A 19,406-nucleotide genomic window follows, 5' to 3' on the forward strand; every position below is an offset into this window, starting at 1 on the left:
GTGAGCAAACTAAACCACATATCCCTCCAAAGGTATTCAGATACAGGACTATTTAAGGAAACATGCACTGCAGGAAGGGAAAGGAGCAACTGTTGTCCGTTTGAAACGGAACCCCCTCATGTTGTTTTAAGTCCTTAACACCCAGAGAGTCATTTTAACATCCCAAAAGACTTGTTTAATTATCTGTGAAGCATAAAGAGATTACAGATTTGTGTACAGAATAGTGTGTCTGCAAACAATCTACAGGGTTGAGCAGAGGGAGAAAGAAAAATCTAGGAGAAATTGCCTAATACTTAATACCTAAACAGGTCACAATTCTCTAAGTTCCTTTCTTTATGATTTCCAACTCTCTATATTCTTAAAAAACATGGTGTACACTCCTCTAATTTGCATCTTTCCTAGATACCCTAAGTGTGAGTATGTGAGCAAACCCCTGAAAATAAAGCCTAGAGGCTTTGCTCATCTGGCTGACAGATGGGTCAGTGATATGCAACAGGAAGGTTTTAATGAAGAGAAATGTATTTAGATTAGTTCTTTCCCTTCCTTTAAGAAATGCTATTTCAAAAACACACTCTGATACTTAAAGCAATTGTCCAGTCATGACAATGATTTTTGTCTTCTTATTTCTGCTGTGAAAGAAAATGATTCAGTTAAGACACAACTATGATCCAGATCCCTAAAACTGTGGGTAGCAGTGCTCAGCTTGCTGCCTTCAAGAAATATGCCTCTCCCACAGCAATGCTACTGGAAGTCTGCATCACTGTTACCACCATTCATTGTGCACGGCCTTAACAAAAGAGGAACTCTTCCCTTTCTCAATTATTCTGGAAAGAAATCTTACCCTAAGAAAATCATACACTGATCAGGGGAAGTTAACAAAATTATCCTGTCTCTTTCATAAAGGAAAGAAATAACCTATAAACACAGGATTTTTCTTAAGGTTTTAACCTTACAAATTGAGTTTGTTAACTTACAAAATCTGTAGACTGGAAAGTCCCTTGAAGGCACAATCAGCAATGTAGTTTACTTTGTTGTTTCCGATGTACAGTCCAACCAGCACGCTTAAACCAATGAAGCTTGAATCATCTAACCTTGCTAACTGATTGAATGTCAAATCTCTGCAAATTTAAGGGGGGGGGGGGGGGGAGGAAAGCATTTTAATGTTCATGCTGCAGTGCTTATTTAACTTAGTTCAACCCACGTGAATTTTCTGGGGGGATGCACCAGTTTTTCCCTGATGATTATCACAGAACCCACTATACCACTTCTGACCACAAAGCATTACGCATTGTTTTGAACAATTCACAAATTACTGCAGAATAAATTTCTCTCATTTGAAAATTACTGTGTTACGGCTTTAGTACAACTGCTACAGTGAAATGGAGCAATCTCAGTTAACTTCCAAATTCTTTCAACAAGATATAACTGTCTTATACAGCAAAGTTGTAGTCATCTTGGAAACTTTGCTATGAAAAATTCACAGATCAGTGCTAAGAAGCTCATGTTTTGCTGTGTACCTGGCTTTTGAAACTGGAAGAGAATAAAGATACTCACAGTTCACTGAGTTTTTGGCAAAATTCCCAGGCATCAGGACTGATCCTGCTGATGGCATTTTGGCTGAGATGGAGTTGTTGCAGCATCAGTAAGCCATAAAGCCAGCCTTTGGTTACCTCTGTTAAGTTGTTGTGGTCCAGCTGCCTACAAACACCCACAAACAGAAAAAGACATAAGGTTTAGAAACTCAGCAGCATGCATGCTATGCCACAGGTCCACCTCTGACCTCACAACACTGGCTAGAGAGCTGGAGCCTCCATATAAATCTTGAGTTGTATCCATGCATTTAAAATGTGCTGCTCTACACATTCTCTACTGACTGTTTGCTCCTTTCCACATCACAACAAAACAATTCAATTAATAAACATCTTTAATTTTTATCACACAATTCTATTAATTTTGTGGAAATCTACTTAATATGTTATCAGTAGAACCTATCAGCAAAATATTGATACTTACAAGACTTCCATGTTGGTCAAACCCCAGAAAGCACCATCCATAAGCCTTGTAACCCCATTTCTCTGCAGTTTTAATGATTTCAAAGCAGGAAGTCCTTGGAAAGTGAGTCCATCTATTTTTTTGATTTTGTTGCGATTCAGCTCCCTGCATCAATAGAATTTACAGTTACAGCACAGTAATTTTACCTACATGCCAACAACCTTTCTTCCCTCTCTGGAACCAACTTTATCTAAACATTTCTCTTGCACATGAAACAAAGACAAGAAGTAATAAAAATAAAATATTTTATTGTAACACATTATGTTCAACCATGCTAATACTGTTCTGCCTTTCTGATACTGAGAACGAGTACTTGGTAGTTCCCTGATTTTCAGACTTAAAGAATCCCTGCAGACCTAGAATGTCAGGGTTAATCCTGTTCCCAAATTCAAAATGGAGAGCGGTGTTTATCCAGCAGCGGAGATGTTAAGGCTGGTTTGTAATTGCAGTCAATAAACAGTAAAAAAAAAGTTACATTTTAGTTGTGATAAGGAGACAAAATTGAACATCCTGGGTGATCTATTTCTGTATCTGTAGTCAAGCACTCATTACATCTCTCCCTTCTCCACAACCAGTTACACATAGTGCCTTTCCTCTTTCTCAAGTGGTCTTGGCACTTCCTCTTCTGCCACGACACTCATCCTGTGCAGGTCAGAAACTGGGAGCAATGTGTATCCTGTGAGGGAGATGTAGGGTGTAACTAGCAGGAGGGCAAGATGCAGTCACAGGATTAGACAATATTACCAAAAGGTAATAAAAGGAGTGATCATCTGCCCCTTCAAGGAAGTCTTAGGTCTACCAAACTAGGAAGAATCTCTCATTTCAAAACTCATTTCCTCATGCAAAGTAAAGGTGTAAATAATCGTCTCCCCACAGTTATACCATCCTTATTTTTCACAGTCACAACCCTGTAAGAATTCAGTTTGTCTCTACAGGCAGTCTGACACAAAATCTACCGGATAACAGAACTGAAGGAGAGCCCTACTTCTTATCCTGTGTTTAAATAATGAATAAAAAGTGAAGAACATTCAGTATGAACAGGCTTTAGTTCTTCCTCATTCTTCTTTGAATACTTTCAGGATTCTTCTTTGAATACTTTCAGGTGATAACACAAATTTTTGGGCTTCCTTGCAGATAAACTACCTAACATAACTCAGTCAGCATAATAACTGTGAACAAAGGGAACATTTTTAGGCAAGGATATAAACAACATCCAAAAGTTCAGGTGAATCTGAAGATCAGAAAGTCTACCAAAATCATTAACAAATCCTGAGCTTTGCAGGACTGTTTTCAGACTCTTCTACTGAGGCCTGACTAAAAGTGTTCCAGCACTCCTATACAGAAGAAACAGTCATTCTTTCCAGAAGTGTCAAGCACCCTAATATTTCAGCGTTCTTATAACCTATCACTTTCAAGGCTAACCTTAGAGACTTTGTAATTTTTAACTTCTGACTATCTAATATGGAAAGTAATTATCCAGGATTTGACAAAGTGCAACCCATTCTTTTGTCCATTTTCTGCACTTTCTAAGTTTTCCAATTAAGACAAGCCCCACAGTCTCCTTCATATAACTTTATTATTTATTTGGTAAAACATTTATGGACAGCACGTGTCAGTAAAGCTGAAGGTCTATTTATTCAAGCATATTGCTTATTGTCATGCCATTTGAAAGAAAATGAATTTCCTTCATTCCACTGTGAAAGCACAAAGTAAATGACTGCTGCAGTGAACTATATAAGTTTACTTTACTTACTATTTTCCTGATGCTTTTTTACAGAAATATTGCTCCTTTTTGTTTTTTTTTTTTACTTTTAATAGGCAAACACAATTTTAAACACAAAGACTGTTCACATCTCACCAACATATAAGACTAGTTTTGTTCAGTACAATGCTGCAGTTAGTAAGGGTTGCAGTAATATGTGTTCTCTGTCTGTCTCACTCTGCCTCTGGTTAAATTAAAGGCTAAAGTTCAAGCACTGCGAGTGCTTTGGAAAACCTGAAAACAATTAGTCAATTGTAGGTTACACTTACAGGTGCTGCAGATGGGACAGTTTAAACATCTTTTGAGGAATTGCTGAAATTTTGTTCCTGTTCAGTTTCAATACTTGAAGTGTGGTAGACAAATTGTCAAAGGTACCAGGCTCCATAGAGGTTATTCGGTTACTGTTAATATACCTGTTGAAACAATGTCTGGAAGGTTAAATTTACAGTTATTTAATAAATTCTTAACACCAAACAGTGAAACACAAAGCTCTTGTGGGGCTTACTCATTTATAAATGGATTTTTTCATATTAATTTGAGCTCTTGACAGCTTTTTCTCTAGTCAAATAGTATTTCACCACCACCATTTTAGTCTACTCTGCCAGAGTGTGATAATGGAAGAAGATAATATGTGGCAATCCTGTTACTGTTTTATCAGTCAGTATATCTTGCATTCCAATATTCCTGAATAAGAATTGAAGTGTATTCACAACAAGTCTATCCAGCTCCATATAAATACAAACTAGACTATCCATGGGGAACTTAAATTAATTTTATCACATAATTATTTCTCTCAAGAGACACATCTATTTGTTTCATCTCAAGATAATGGCCTTAGCTTTTTTTTAATGAATTAAAACATTTCATTGTAACAACTCATATATTCAAGTTAGTAGCTTATGTTAAACTAGGCAGGTAGGAATATTAATGTCATTCTAATTAAAAGAAGATTTAATACTTAATAAACAGCTGCCAATCTAAATTATCCAACAAGATATTTGAAAGTAACCTAAAAGAAAAAAATTTACTTACAGATACTTGAGTTGTAACGATGGAAATGATGAAACTTTTAGCTCTGATATGTTGTTGTTGCTCAAGTCCAAAGTTTCTAGACTCTGAAACGGCTTCAGATGTTCAGACAAAACGTTGGCAATCTTGTTACTGGTCCTGAAGTTTAAGGGCAGTAGTCAAAATGTCATTTCCAGAGTAAACATCTTAACTACACAACCCTGGCAAATATTAGTTCATAATTCCTCTACTTGAAAATAATTTTGAATTACAGAAAAACAATAAGGTATGTTCTCTATGCATAATATTAATCCAAAATCACAAATTGAAATAGCCTAAATAAATTTTCGTTAATACTTTTTAAAATATAATTCCAGGAAATGATGAAAAAAAATGCAATATAATCAAATTACTGCAATTCATGGCTTTTTAAAAAGAGATGCAAAACACTATAATCACCTATTTCTGAACAGTAGAAATATCTGACACTTGCATGAAACTTTATGCCACAGCATTTTAATGAAATAAAGTTAGAGCTGTTTTCTATTTTAAGCAAATAATTATCATAGTAGCTAAACACAGTGCTTGGGGTTTTTTGAAAGCTTCCTTGGCACAGAAGTCCATTTGAATTTCCAGAAAAAAACACAGAGCTAGATTATAAAGGATGGATGATAACACAGCCCCCTGAAAAACATTCAGTAATTGTGAAATTAGACCTAGTATTCCAATCTACAGATTTTTCTAATGAGTTAGCAAAGAACAAAAATTCTGCATATTAGAGGTCATTACAGGAGTTTTGGACTTCATATCTGGTCAAACTTCAGCTCAGCATCACACCCAATTCCACAACAAAAAGTATGTAACAATCTGAAGATGTGGGTAATGTAGTCTGTTCTGAGGAACACCCCTTCTTTCACTTTCACACATGAACTTTTTCCAGTGACCCTATTTCATGTTCATACCCAGCAACCTACCAGTTTTTCCACCTCAGCTGCATGACGTACAGAATCATACACCACACATCAGCAGCATTATTGTTCAGGGCTACCACTACATAGGAGAAAGCAGATTCCAAACAATTAAACAATGTAACCTGAAATAATTCTTGTTACCTTGTAAGTTCAAGTCATTCTAGCTGTGGTACACGCTATACCTTGTTCAATAATTAACAAAATTTAGGAGCTTTTCCCAGATCCTAGAGATTGCAGGTAAAAGCAATTTTAGGAAAACTATCAACAAGAATATTAATTCTGGAAAGTGTTTACCTTTAATGGAAATACTTGCTCTGGATCAAATAGTAAGCCACACATTAGGACAACATGGACAACTCTCATGTATTCAAGGGTGTGGGGGAACTACTGCTCAAGACAAAAAAGTCCTAACTCACAAACTGAACCAGAAGGGAGATTAATGGGCCTTCTGACCACATATGGGAATGGGTAAGTGATCCTGCAGCCCCTCCAATGCTGAGCTTGTATCATGTTTCATTCCTTAGGCTGTCTGGTATAGGTACACTGCATTTTTTAACTCTTAGCTGAAAGTATTTATAATAAATGGAAACAAATTACTTTAATAAAAAACAACAACAAACACCACCACCCTGTGTCAGTTCCACTGGCCAAATAAGAATGTGAGTTAGATAACATAACAGGTCATAGAGCCTTGCCTTTATGCATTAGTTTGTTTACAAGGTAATTACTAACAAGGTATTAAAACTGCCAATTACTTGAGTGACGAATAAAATTTTCCTTGCAGTAAAAGTGTGCTCCAGCAGAAGCCAGCAATTTCCTGAACTGCCCGCCTCCTAAATTGCAGTGTGAAAGTGTTCAGTTATAAGACGGCTTGCACAGTACTGTCTTTGTGTCAGCATTGCTCCATAAAACAGAAATTCCTCACAACCGGCAGGATAATAGCCCCTGTATTACAAACTTTAGTTGGACCTAATGGAACCAAATAAAACTCTTACACCATCTTCAGAGTAGCACTTAAACCAACTGGTAAATTACCTGACACAGACCAAGTTACAACAAAACCAAACAAAAAACCTGCAGCTTGTTTGCTTCAGGAACACTTTTCTTTTTTTGAGATGGTAAGGCCATATTGAGGAGTGACGAGCAACTTCTTTTGCTCACTGAAACTGCACTACACATCGTAGTCCTACTCCATACCACAATCGAAATCAAACCAGCCCTCACTGCACCTTCCTGCTTAATCATATTTGTACAAGTTACTCAGTTGCAAAATAGTTGAACGGTTCACTCTCTATTGCTTCAACACCCTAGTCCAGTTTCTCTTCAAAATAATGTAAATATAATAATTCACACCTGGAAGATTCCTCAGCACTGAAGATATCCAAATAATTCTACTTCAGGACCCAACTTTATTTAAAATGAGACAGTTTAATTTGATTTTTCTTCACAATCCTCACTTAAGCAAATTGAAAAGAACAGTATCACCCTCCTCATAACTGCCAAACCATCATCAAAATTAGTCAAGAAGGACATGTTTGAAAACATAAGCCTATCTAACTGTCAAGACAGAATCAAAGAGCACGAATGTGGACATAATGACATAGAAGTTCTTCCACTGAGAGGAGGGTGAGGGTAAAAAAAGACAAAAGAAAATCTTTCCTGTGAAAGGTACTACTGCTGTGTTCAGATAAAAGGAGCTGCATACACTCACTGGTTTAATTTCACAGACCCTCAAGGCAAGATGAGAGAAAGAGAGATTCCCTGCAACAAGAAAACCAGCACATCAAGCTTGCCCAGAAACAAACCTGCAGCAATATGATAACAATTTCTTCATGTGGAAGTACCAGCAACATGCTGTAGCTTTCTTACAACTTCTCCTGTTACAGCTAAAGCAGCAGGAGCACCAAGGAATGCAGATAAACCCACCAAAAATATCTACTTGAATTTGAACGTGCCTTTTGCAATTTGAGTGCCTATATCCTGACTTGCAGCAAAACACCCCACAAACCACCGACCAGGAGTGCATACAGCCTGATTTAATTACTTTTACAGAAGTAAAAGTGTGAGTACCAGCTTAAGAGAGAATACCAGTTTTTCATTATGGGTATGAGAAACCTTAGCTCTCCTTCTCAACATTCATGACTTTAAGTGTACCAATAGGCCAGAAATCCTGTAACAGCCCTCTGAATCCTGATCTTAAGATTCATTCTATATAACCAGCTGCCATGTATATGACATAATGACTTTTACTTTCCTTATTCCGGGGAAATACAAAGCAGGTCAGAAACTTCTGTATTCATTTTGTTGAGCATCCAGTTAAATGCCTTTCAGATATAAAAGCTCTTAAATGCTGCAACATCCACCCCCCCTCCCCTTCACCCCCCAGTTTTTAAAGATATGAGACAGTCATACTGTCTCTTGATTAAGATTGTCAGTAGGAAATGTTTTCTACCTAAGAAAAATATCCACCTAAGCTTCATGGTCCTGATGAGTTATAACTCATCGTGCACACTGTAACATGGAAAATCCAAGGCAGGAACAGATTAGGACCTGAAGTCTCATCTTTTGTTTCTCTTTGAAATCTCAGCACAAAAAAACACTCCTGCACTTCCAGTATAACTTTTTCTTCCAGCTGTATCCTGATCTGCAATGTTTTGAAAACTTCTTTGTTGGATCTCACCCTACTATACTGGCAAAGAGTATGTGTAGGAGCCTGGAGGTGAAGCAAGCTAGTAAAGAACAAGAACAACACAGACAATTTTGGAGAAGAGTCCATGCAACCTGCTCTGCATAACAAGTAACATATGTTCTGTCTTAACATATGTGTGTAACTGGACCAATACAGTATCTCCTGTCCTTCAACTAAACCTTGAGAAGCAGAATAATCTGAATTACAAAAAGACAAATTAAACCATAGTGGAATCCCCTATTGGAAAACAAGAGTAAAGAGGAAAAAAAGTGTCTTCTGCTAGGACTGGATGCATCTTTCTGACCAGTGCTGAGGCCAAGACATGGCATTTCATAGATGCATGGTCTGACTAGAGTAGAGCTTTTGGAGGCAGCCATATCAGAGTCCTTACAAAACCAACATTACTGTCCACATCTGAGCATGTCCTGAGTGGTCTCCACTGCATGCCACTACAACTCACAGCCTCCTTTTAAATTTTTCTGGGTTTTTCACCTGCTCTTCCCTTCATCCACTAGCTGACATCATATTCATATGTCTGGCATATTCTTCCTTGCAGTCCCCCTCCTCCCCTCCCAAATTCCTTTGGGAGCAATGATGTAAACACACTGTGTGGAAGAAAACTGAAGCAAAAGGAAAAAACAAATTATATTAAATACAAAGAATCAAGACTGTAATTGGAAGTGCTGGAAGACACATACTTTATGGCTTTTAGGATAAGACTGGACAACTTTAAGGAACTCTTATTAGAAGAGCCTGAGTAACTACTACTTCAGGAAGAGCAAAAATGTTCTTTTTTCTTCAATTTCTACTCATTTGAATACTGAGCAACATTGTAATGAACAATTACATTATTAAAACACTGAATTTTTAAGCTGAACACTACCCTTACCAAAAAAGCAGCCTCTGATATGAATGGGACTACATGCTCTTCTCACAATTAAGACACCCAACTGGACTGAATTAAGAAAGTCTGGGTTGTTGGTTTTCTTTTTTTAATATTTGTAAGTGTTAGTCATAGAAGTATTGCAAGTGAAACTGTTTTTCTCCAAGACAAAATCAGCAGAAATAGAGCCTAGATTCTGGCTCACTTCCAGTTCCACTGGTAAGTTTACAAGTCTGATACCTCTCTCACACATGAGCTTCTTGCCTTCCTTGTGGCAAGCAGTTCTTTCTTTTGAAGGTCTCCATTTCATTATCCATGCCTCTCATTCCTCTTTCAAGCCAGATGTCAGAAAGACTCTGCTTTTCTATTTCGTGTTTTTATATTACACAGGCATAACAGAAAATGAAAACTCAGAACTCTGTAGGATACTGATACCCTGTCCAAAACTTGAAACCAAAGGTTTATTGGTTCTCAAATCAAACATAAACTGGGAAAGGGGAAAAGATGCAGACTGAAACAGTGATCAGATACATTTTCCTCATTAAAAAGAAGAGACAAATCCAAACTTTCAAACACATGATACTTCCATAACAATTCTGATTCCAGTCATAGTACCAATATGCAACTAATTAAGTTTTTCTTCCAAACTCTCTTCTTAATACCCTGATGTCTGTTTCCAATTTAGTTTTCTAGCTTTTCCAAAATAATCACCAGTTACCTAGTATGTGATAGGCAAGTGAATGTGTAAGTTCATCCCTTTATTTTAACAACTGAAACAAAAGCAATTCAAGCATAGCTACTTTGGCAAAAGCTGACAACAGGAATAGCCCACTGCAGACTTGGTGAGCTGTGTGGCAGTTAGTTAAAACTAAAATCTTGGAAAACTTTAAATATGATCTAGATAAAATCAGTATAGTTCCCTAGAGTATTATACCTCATCTTTCTAATCTAATGTACAGAGCTCCTAAGTAAAAACACCTATTTTTTATCATTACAGAGCAATCCTCCCTTTTAGAGGGTGAAGACCAAAGTCTAGGCAGATTGAACTGCACACTCCCCTAGGCGTACCCCTAACTTGAATCATTCAAGGTGAGCAATGGTCTCCCATCCACTTTTCTTTCACTCAAGGCACAAGTGATTTCACAGCTCTATTGCAATCACCACCACCAATTCTCTAAAATCCAAACTTATGCCTGACTTCTCAATTTCATTCTCACTTCTTCCATTTTCCATAAGCCACTCTCCTCTGTAAAATTCCTGCCACTCTTCCATACTGTCATATCAGAACAGTGTTCTCTATTTTTGTAGTCCATTATGATTCTTTTTAATTTACCTTTTCCTTTACCACTCTGATCAGAAAATCATGACAGATTTATCCACTGCAAATAGCTCATAAAATTTGCATTCTTTTCCATTCTCATTGCAAAAGCATTAATCTAGGCTCTCACTCACACAATTTTTGCTACAACAAACTATGGGTTTCTATGTACTTCTCTTTCCCATCATTCAGCCTAAATTGCTGTCATAAAAATTGAGTTTCCATGTCTGTAAGCCTGAGTAAGTCAGGTTTCTTTTCAAATTCTTTCATTTACTTCATCTTAAGTCTCCACACCAAATGTCAAAGACTGCAAGAACTAATTCCAGCAAGTTCCTTGCTCTAGCTTTTTGCTCACAACTTCAGACCAAGTCAGACATGGTTTACCACCACTCCCAGTTTTGGGACATTCTCCAAGCAGCCTTATGGCTGAAGCCCAGTATGGCATTCCTCTATCCCTTCTTTCAATCCTTCTTCAAAACAAACTCTTCCAGGCAGCATCCAAATCTTAATCCTTCCCATAATAAAGTGGTAGCTGAAGAGATGACAAGGATGTAAAATATTTGACCAATGTTTTCTTCATACTGGGATCCAGACTCCAGTTTAGTTTGCTAGCTTTATAAACAAACAATACCACTTTCTCTGGCAAGCATAGAGGGGAAAGGCTGCTAGTGAATGTAAGCTTTCATTTTCAGGAGTTTCATCTAAACATCTTTCTTGCAACTGCAGCTTTCTAACTGCCTCCTGAGACAGTGCTCTCCTGGATTTTACAACAGCTTTCACTCCCAGACCACTGTGAGATGACACAGAGGCAAACTTCTCATACCTATCCTTGTGTCTTTACTGAAGGCCTTTCACAAGGGTTTAAGTTACTGCCACAAAGTGCAAACTATCACTCTTAATTCTAAACTGTCAGACGGGACAAATGCATGATTTACTTTGAGTGTTTGCTTCAATTAGCTGAATTTTATTTCTTAATATCTTAATTTCTTAATATCTTAACTATCTGAAGCCTGATCTGGGATGCCCATTATCAAATCACATACATAAATGCACTCTTCTACATTTTAAACAGAAAGAGACACACAATACTAAAAAAAAAAAAAAAAAAAAAAAAAAAAAAATCCCTTCACAATAGTAGAAGGGATTAACTGCCACTTTTCTTCAGTAACTATGTTTGTGCATAAAGTAAGATAAGTCATCAGGCTAATTTTGTAGTGGCTGATTAGAAAGCTAAATTTAAAGCTACAATAGTTTTTCTTACTATGAAAACTTTGCAGTCACCTAGGACTGGCTACTTTACAGTTTGTTTGTCCTGTTTTATCTCCTGACCTTTCCTGTTAGTACTTTTTGTTCATTTACCATTTTAAGCATCCAGGACAAGACACTTCTTCAAAGCCAGTAAATTTAAATTCAGCACATATTGACAGAAAGACATTTACAAACTAAAGGCTATACAAAACCTTCAGAGAAGTGGCTTGTGGATTCTGTTCATTGTCTAACAAACACATGGCCACATTTCAAAAAAACTGCCTCAGTTTTGGCAGCACTTTTAAGTATCTCAGAACTCAAAAGTGAACAGTCCAACAGTCCCTGCCTTAAAGGCTTCCTGTACACATAGAGTTGGAGGATTCCCCCAGCACAGCATAGAAAAATCTCTACCATGTCACATTTTCGTTATGTCTCTCATAAACAGAAGATTTCACGTTCTAAAAGAGTAGTGAAGCAGGAACCTAATATAAAACACACATTACTGTAAGACTTGAAAAACATTCCTGAACTGTGAATCATTCATGCACCCTTTAACTTCCACATGTTCCTCTCTGACTTTACTACAAGCAAGTATTTGTGTTCTAGACTAACATGATCTGTCCTTCCAATCTAACAACTTGAATCACCGACACCATATGCTCTAGTGCCTTTAAATAAACTGTCTCCTATTCAATAAAATGCAAAATTACATGGCTATTTAAAACACTCCATTCTTGAAATCTAGTCTAATGTTAGAATTTCACTATATGCACGAAAGACTTGGGCATGTACAGCTCTTATAGTTCCTACTGATTACAAGTGCGTTACTATGGAACATTTCCTGGATGTGGGTAATAAGAAACATGGGGGCTTTAATACTAGTTCTACACACATGTTTTGATAAGAACAATAAATTCTAGTTGGAGAGACAGGATACTTCAATACTCCAAGCTTTTCTGTCTCTTCATAGTCACTGCTACCTTCCATACTTCACAGTACTGAAGGATACAGTGCACTGATGATGTTGGACAGTGTATACAAATACGTATTTTTTCAAATTCTGCAAGTAAAAGTAGCATGGGTTTCTTATTTAAACTGTATATCCTTATACAAAATCTTACCTAACATTGCTGAATTTGCAAATCAGTCTCTTCCTTACAAAGTACTGGTAACATCAGAAGTAGTTAACATTTTCAGAAGAATTTTTAAGTAAAACCCCTATGCAAATAGTAGCTGGTAGGTAAAACACCAAACAGGACTTCTAGACAAGGCTATTGTACTTACACCATTTGGTTTCAATTTGTTTCTGGATTTTTCCCCTAGGTTGAAAACTACAACTACAACTACAATAGACCTGAAAGGCAGTATTTAGTTTTCTTCTCATGTCTCAAGACCACTGGTTCAGGCAGATTTTTAGGATAAAAAGGACAGAACGGGTACATCTGGGATAAGCAATGTCATGGGAATGGAAACAATACTCAGAACTTCCACTTGTTCTCCTGGAATGAGGGCATTAGTGCCCAATTTTGTACCTGATACAAAAGCAATCCACCTATCTTGGAGCAGTAAAATGTAAACTGTTTTTTCTCCAAGAAATGAATAATTCTCTACTACAAAAATTTGAAGCAGTTCTCCATTAATTAAACTGTTTTTACATTTACTTCAGGAATGCAAACTAGAAAACTTCTAACATATTTTACTTTGAGGGATAGATAAATACACTACTAGGTGTACCGCCTGCACATTATATACCTGTTTTAAGCAGCTGTTAAATCCAATACTCTCCTCAAGAGAGTTGCCAGCACATGTGGGACCTGAGCTCCTGGCTAGAGCTATTGTGCTGACAATCTCTGGCAAATACCCGAAATTCCCTGCCTCCACCTCCATATACTGCTCTCTTCATGCCTTCTCTTATAGAAGGTACATAAAAGGGCTTGGTGGCTGTGCAAAAAGAACACCCTGCAATTTAATTTTCAGAGACCTGACCTAGGCCCCCTGACCAGATATACCCCAAACTACCACCCACATAGGTCACAGTAGTATCCAGATTCCCAGGAGGCTCACAAGCTCTAACAAGAATAGAATCATCACATGAATAAAATCATAGATACATCTCCAGCCACGTAATGAGAGTGTGCCTTCACACTGACACATCTCCCAGGGTGGTGGTGAGGGGGCGCGCCTGCCTGATACTGAATTCCCAAGATGCTCAACCCTCACCTGGCATTGGTAAAAACAAAACGTTAGCACTGCTGTTTCATGTTACAGACAGACTGGGATCATCTCCTGCTCTGGGTATGTTTATCCTGAATAATTCATTAGTACGTAAATATCTCATTTACATAAAATATCAACTAGATAGCTAGAAATGAGGTAGCTCCAGAAATGGAAACTGGACTAACATGATAATCCACCCATGCTTGTTTATATCCTTCAAAGAATTCAGACATACATGGCTGTGTGGGGATACCTGCTACTGTGGAGACATACCAGCAGTGTAATTTCCTCTGCAGGGCAAGAAAATTCTTTCAGAAGAGGTAAGAGTCTAAGGCTCCCCAGTTCAGTGAGAATTCTTCAGAAGTGAAAGAAAAAAATATTATAATAGAGTTCCTTCAACAATGCAGATATTGACAAGAAAAGAGGGTATTGCTTCCACAGCATTCCTTGGAAAAAAACCAGCTGGGTTTGTCAAGTGATAGTAATGAACCAACTTATATGTATCTCATAAGAAGTGGAATCAAAGCTAGAAGACTATCACTCTCTTTTCTGCTATCATTTGAAAGCCAGAACAAAGACTCAACATGGAAACAGTGGTTTGCTTTGGAAAGGCTTCACAACCGCCTTTCTTATAGAAGTTTAAAATCCTGGAGAAGGTCATCAGATGTTTCTCTAAAGAGTGATTCTAAAACTTATATTCTAATTGTTCTATATGTGTTCTCTTCACATGACTTAAGACACATTAAATCAGTTCTCTTCAAAAAACATCCACCACAGAAAAACCAAATGCACATATTTTTTCACATCTAAAAAAACCAAGTATCATTAGATTATTTGTCCATTTATGCTATCACAATACCTTATATATTTTTTATGCCAAGCAGTTATATGCTTATTTCTCTTTATTTATACTATTTTCTATGAAATTAAATTTAGTATCTTTACATAAATAATATCCAACCAGTAAGAACAGGAGGCTCAGGAGAGACCTTACTAGTCTCTAAAATTTCATCATGGTAAAGGTGGTGAAGCATTGGAACAGGCTGCAAAGGGAAAGGGATTAAGCCACCATCTCTGGAAGTATTTACAAGATGTGCATATGTGGCTTTTACAGACATGATTTAGTGGTGGCCTTGACAGTGTTGAGTTAATGGTTGGACTTGATCATAAAGGTCTTTTTCAACTTAAAACGATTCTATGATTCTATCTAGGTTTTAAAGAAAAGCCATGTAAAAGAGACAAGATGAATTATTTTTGGACAATACAATACAACACAATTTAATTTTATGTTCTATGTTCATCTGTTTTGATACAGAACAAACAATTATCTCAACTACTGTAGATTGGAATTTGTAAGTTAACACAAAACATTAATTATTTCTGCCATACTAAACTCCAGGAATCTCTGCTGTAGTTGTAGAATAGGTACTAAACCTTAAGTGTAGCCCAGTTACATTCAGTAATCTCCTTGCTCACACACAGAATTAGAATGAAAACCAGCTAACACCCAACCAGAGCAACTTTAACTGCATTAGTAGTGTGATAAAAGCTTTTAGAAAGTACTTATTTTTCTTTCAAGTGTTAGCATATACAGTGTATAGCAAAGATTTTTCCATGTTTGACTTCCTGAGTAAATGGCCCAAGCCAGGGACATAAGGATATGGAACAAACAATTCAACAGTGACTGAAAATTATTTATTCTCTCAAAGGAATGCCAAAATTTTTGCACAGCTGCAAAAGAATGATTTTAGCTTCCTCTAAACAAGAATTGTTGAGTTTCCATGAAAAGGAGAAATGCTAAGAATTCAAAAAAAAAAGCAAGACTACATAAATCACTTTATTATGCTAATATTTCTAGCCTTGTGGTAAAAAGGACTTTAGCAAGGTGGTAAATATATATATACATATATATATATATAAAAGAAATAAAATTTTTAGATCAATTAGATGCTTGAACTACAGAATGCTATGCCAGTGTAAAAGTAATGTCAAAGCTACTACAAAATAAAATAAGTACTTAAATTCAACAGTTATTTGTCAGACACCATCTGCTTTTTCTTTCATTCTTTTCTGATTCTGATCTGTAAGAAACCACATCAGTATCAAATGTCACTTAGTTCTTATTCAAACAGAGCAGCCCAGACACAGCGGCTGCACCAGCTGACTTGGCTGACCTAGGCCTAGAGTAAAAACAAACCCCTATAAATCACCAGATGTAAGCAATTGAATAGTGATCAATTTAATTAACTGAACAGCTTTCCAAAGTTTATTGTATTGTTTTAACCCTTCAGGATTCTTCAAGAAAGGTAACTTGCAATTTGTATTCAAGGACAGGATTTGACCAGAGGGCTACAAATTATTAGCTTTATACACTTTAGATTCCCACTGATAAAACACAAATCCCACACATGAAAATCAGGTCTTTTTTTTTAAACTAACAGTATAATAGTAGCTACTTTTCTACATCTTCCTTCAACAGTTTATTGAAACTAAATCACAGAAAAGAAATCCAACTAATTTATCATTAAAACATCAGGAATAAGATTCCCTTTAAAATCAGCTTTTTTTATTATGGGTTCTGTATGCCTTTTACATTATACTCGTACTACACATGAACACCAAGTAACCTACTCATTTCTTTCATGAAATGCAATGAACATGGACACAATCATGTGTCATAACTTTATGTATTAACTGCAGTAAAAAAAAAGTGCCACACATTAAAATGGGCTCAAAAAAAATTTTCACAACGTTGGCAAAACATCTTCTGACCTAGATACTTGTGCTGAAGCTGCATCTCAAGAGGATTTCCCTGTATTGTCCAGTGAAATTAATGGAATTCAGCCATGATTTAACACATCAGGATCTCAGCCAAGATGCATAACGATGAAGTATAAGTCTTGTTTTAAAGACAGCACTGTACAAGTTTGTGTAACATTTACAGATGCTCATACAGTGCCTAGCACAACAGGACTGAGGCTTCTGGGTACTACCACAACATAAATTAATTCTAATGCTGTCTTTGTATTTGGGAAGCACAAAAACTACAAGGATTAAGCTCAATTATACACATTTTAAAGAACTACTAAACAATATGACATAATCGACTTCCTAACCATAAGCTGCTCTATTTCCAATTATTTTACTTTAATCTCTGTAATACACATATTTCCATGAACCCTGTAGAGTTAGCTCCACTAAACAGGGACAAAAGTAAGATTTACTTACAAAGACAGAAGAGTTATATTTGCTGAGACTGGTCCCAGATCTGGAATGATCTCCAGTTCATTGTTGTTCAACTTCCTATTAATATTACAAAAGGGAAAGTTAGCTTAAATTTTAATCAGAACTATGTACATCGGACTTGCTAAACTGCTGAACTCTGTCACCTCAAAATTAAAAAATAATTTCAGTTTAACTTAATGTAAAATATCAGAACAGCCAGACTCTTTGTTGCTCAAGCAACCATCCCTAGAGAAACAACTATACAATTAGCATACACAAACACACGTTGGGTATTTTTGGTTGGGGTTTATGTTTTGGTATGGTTTTTAATTAAGACAAATTAACTTACACTTCCTGAAGACTATGAAGGTGATCCAAGATACTGGTCTTGATTGAAGATAATTTGTTGTGACTTAAGTCCCTATGAGGTTACAAAAATAAACACCCTGTCAGTTTTGCCATACGATATCAGGTAAAGCAGTGCAATTTCAATCCAAATTATGTTCTCACTTGTCTCCAAGTACATAAAAGGATTTTTTTTTATTAGCAAAATTAGAATAGAAACTCATTTGCTTGCACAAGGTATAAATATACAAATACAAATGCAAATACCTTGATCACTGCTAGCAGTGTCAAAGGAATTCCTAGTATCTCTGAACAATATAGAACTGTTCATTGGAATGTTCATAGGACCCATGGAAAACATCTTAAGATTTTGACTCAGATAAACCAACAACTGCTTTCCCACATACTCTCACAACAAAAAATATGGCTATAACAACCTCTTGGTTCCTTCAACAAGGAAAATTCAAAAACCATAGTCATTGCAGTCTGATTCCTTGGGTTAATCATAATACTTCACTCTTTTCACATGCATCTCAAAAGCAATGCATAGCTCACAAATACATAATGAGGACCACCCATAAATCACAACTGTATTTTCATGCTTCCACAAAATTCCAGACACCATTCCCACATAACCAAATTCAATAGAGATCTTAAAAAATAGCAGAAGAAAACGGACATAGCAAGGGCTAATTCTGAGTTTTAAGATGTCTGTATACTAGTGATATTAACACCACTTAATGACCCTTGAAGAAGTAGCTTGAACCCTTAGCTTGTGCCATGTTGAAGATCCCAGTATATATTGATGCAGCTTATAAACAATTGTTAACACCTTTGCAGCATTAGTTACAAAACAAGCCAGGTACTAAAAATATAACACTTCTTGACCACAAGAAATACTTTTTCTTACAGTGCCATGCATCTTTACCCTCTCAAACACCTGACATCATACAAGAGGCCTAAGAAATTTTTGCTGTAGCCTCAGCTTTATGTTTCTGTTTTGGAAACATAACAGAAGTAAGAGTTACTGTAAATTAAAAGACAGAAAAGCTATCTGCAGGAACTCAAACCTGCACTTTAACCTCTGCACAAGTAGTACAGACCCACAACTCATCTTGTGACCATGACTAGCTCTGTTGAAGGCCTCCCCCTTCTCAGTCACTCATCCACCAAAACGTCCACTTTTCTGTTCCCCTACTACAGACTCACAACCTCACCAGCATCAATCCAGCCATCTGCAAGCATCTGTCCCAAGTTAAAACACTGCATTTATCCAAGCCAACTAACAAAAATTACATTATTTTAGTAAGTTCTTAAATTCACTCGTGTTTGTAATGCAGACACATAAAAAAATGAATCAGTGCACCTCAGCAGCGAGCAGCTATAGTAACAGGTAAAGGGTGTTTTTTTCCATTTTTTTGAAAAAAAATTGCTCACACTCCATGATACTATTCCCCACGCTAATTAAGCACTTAAGAGTCATCCACCATACCCGGGGTCCTCATCAAGTCACACAAGCATGAAGTGTCATTTCAAGTTGAATCTATGTAGAAACTACATGATTCCTCACTTTTTCCGGGTAAGATGACTCAGCAGAGTCATCTGTGCTGAGCACCATGGACATGTCTGCTCTCCATCCAAAGTTCCAGAAGTGAAGAAAGCTGATGAACAGCATATCCCTGCTGCAC

General features: G+C 36.7%; 1 protein-coding gene across 2 annotated transcripts in view; it reads right to left on the reverse strand.

Moving 5' to 3' along the window:
• Nucleotides 1-19,406, reverse strand: part of LRIG3 (leucine rich repeats and immunoglobulin like domains 3) — a 39,066-nt gene that overhangs the window by 13,749 nt on the left and 5,911 nt on the right. The window contains exons 2-8 of one of the 2 annotated variants that reach the window (XM_064701836.1): nucleotides 17,723-17,794; nucleotides 17,377-17,451; nucleotides 4,847-4,981; nucleotides 4,084-4,242; nucleotides 2,014-2,157; nucleotides 1,555-1,698; nucleotides 975-1,118 (exon numbers count right to left, since the gene is read on the reverse strand). In XM_064701836.1, coding sequence (XP_064557906.1) covers nucleotides 975-1,118; nucleotides 1,555-1,698; nucleotides 2,014-2,157; nucleotides 4,084-4,242; nucleotides 4,847-4,981; nucleotides 17,377-17,451; nucleotides 17,723-17,794 — 873 coding nt within the window. The remainder of the gene's footprint in view (nucleotides 1-974; nucleotides 1,119-1,554; nucleotides 1,699-2,013; nucleotides 2,158-4,083; nucleotides 4,243-4,846; nucleotides 4,982-17,376; nucleotides 17,452-17,722; nucleotides 17,795-19,406) is intronic. The other variant, XM_064701837.1, reaches the window with a different exon arrangement.

Source organism: Zonotrichia leucophrys, chromosome 1A, assembly GCF_028769735.1.
Source record: "Zonotrichia leucophrys gambelii isolate GWCS_2022_RI chromosome 1A, RI_Zleu_2.0, whole genome shotgun sequence".
In the NCBI taxonomy this organism is placed as follows: Eukaryota; Metazoa; Chordata; class Aves; order Passeriformes; family Passerellidae; genus Zonotrichia; species Zonotrichia leucophrys.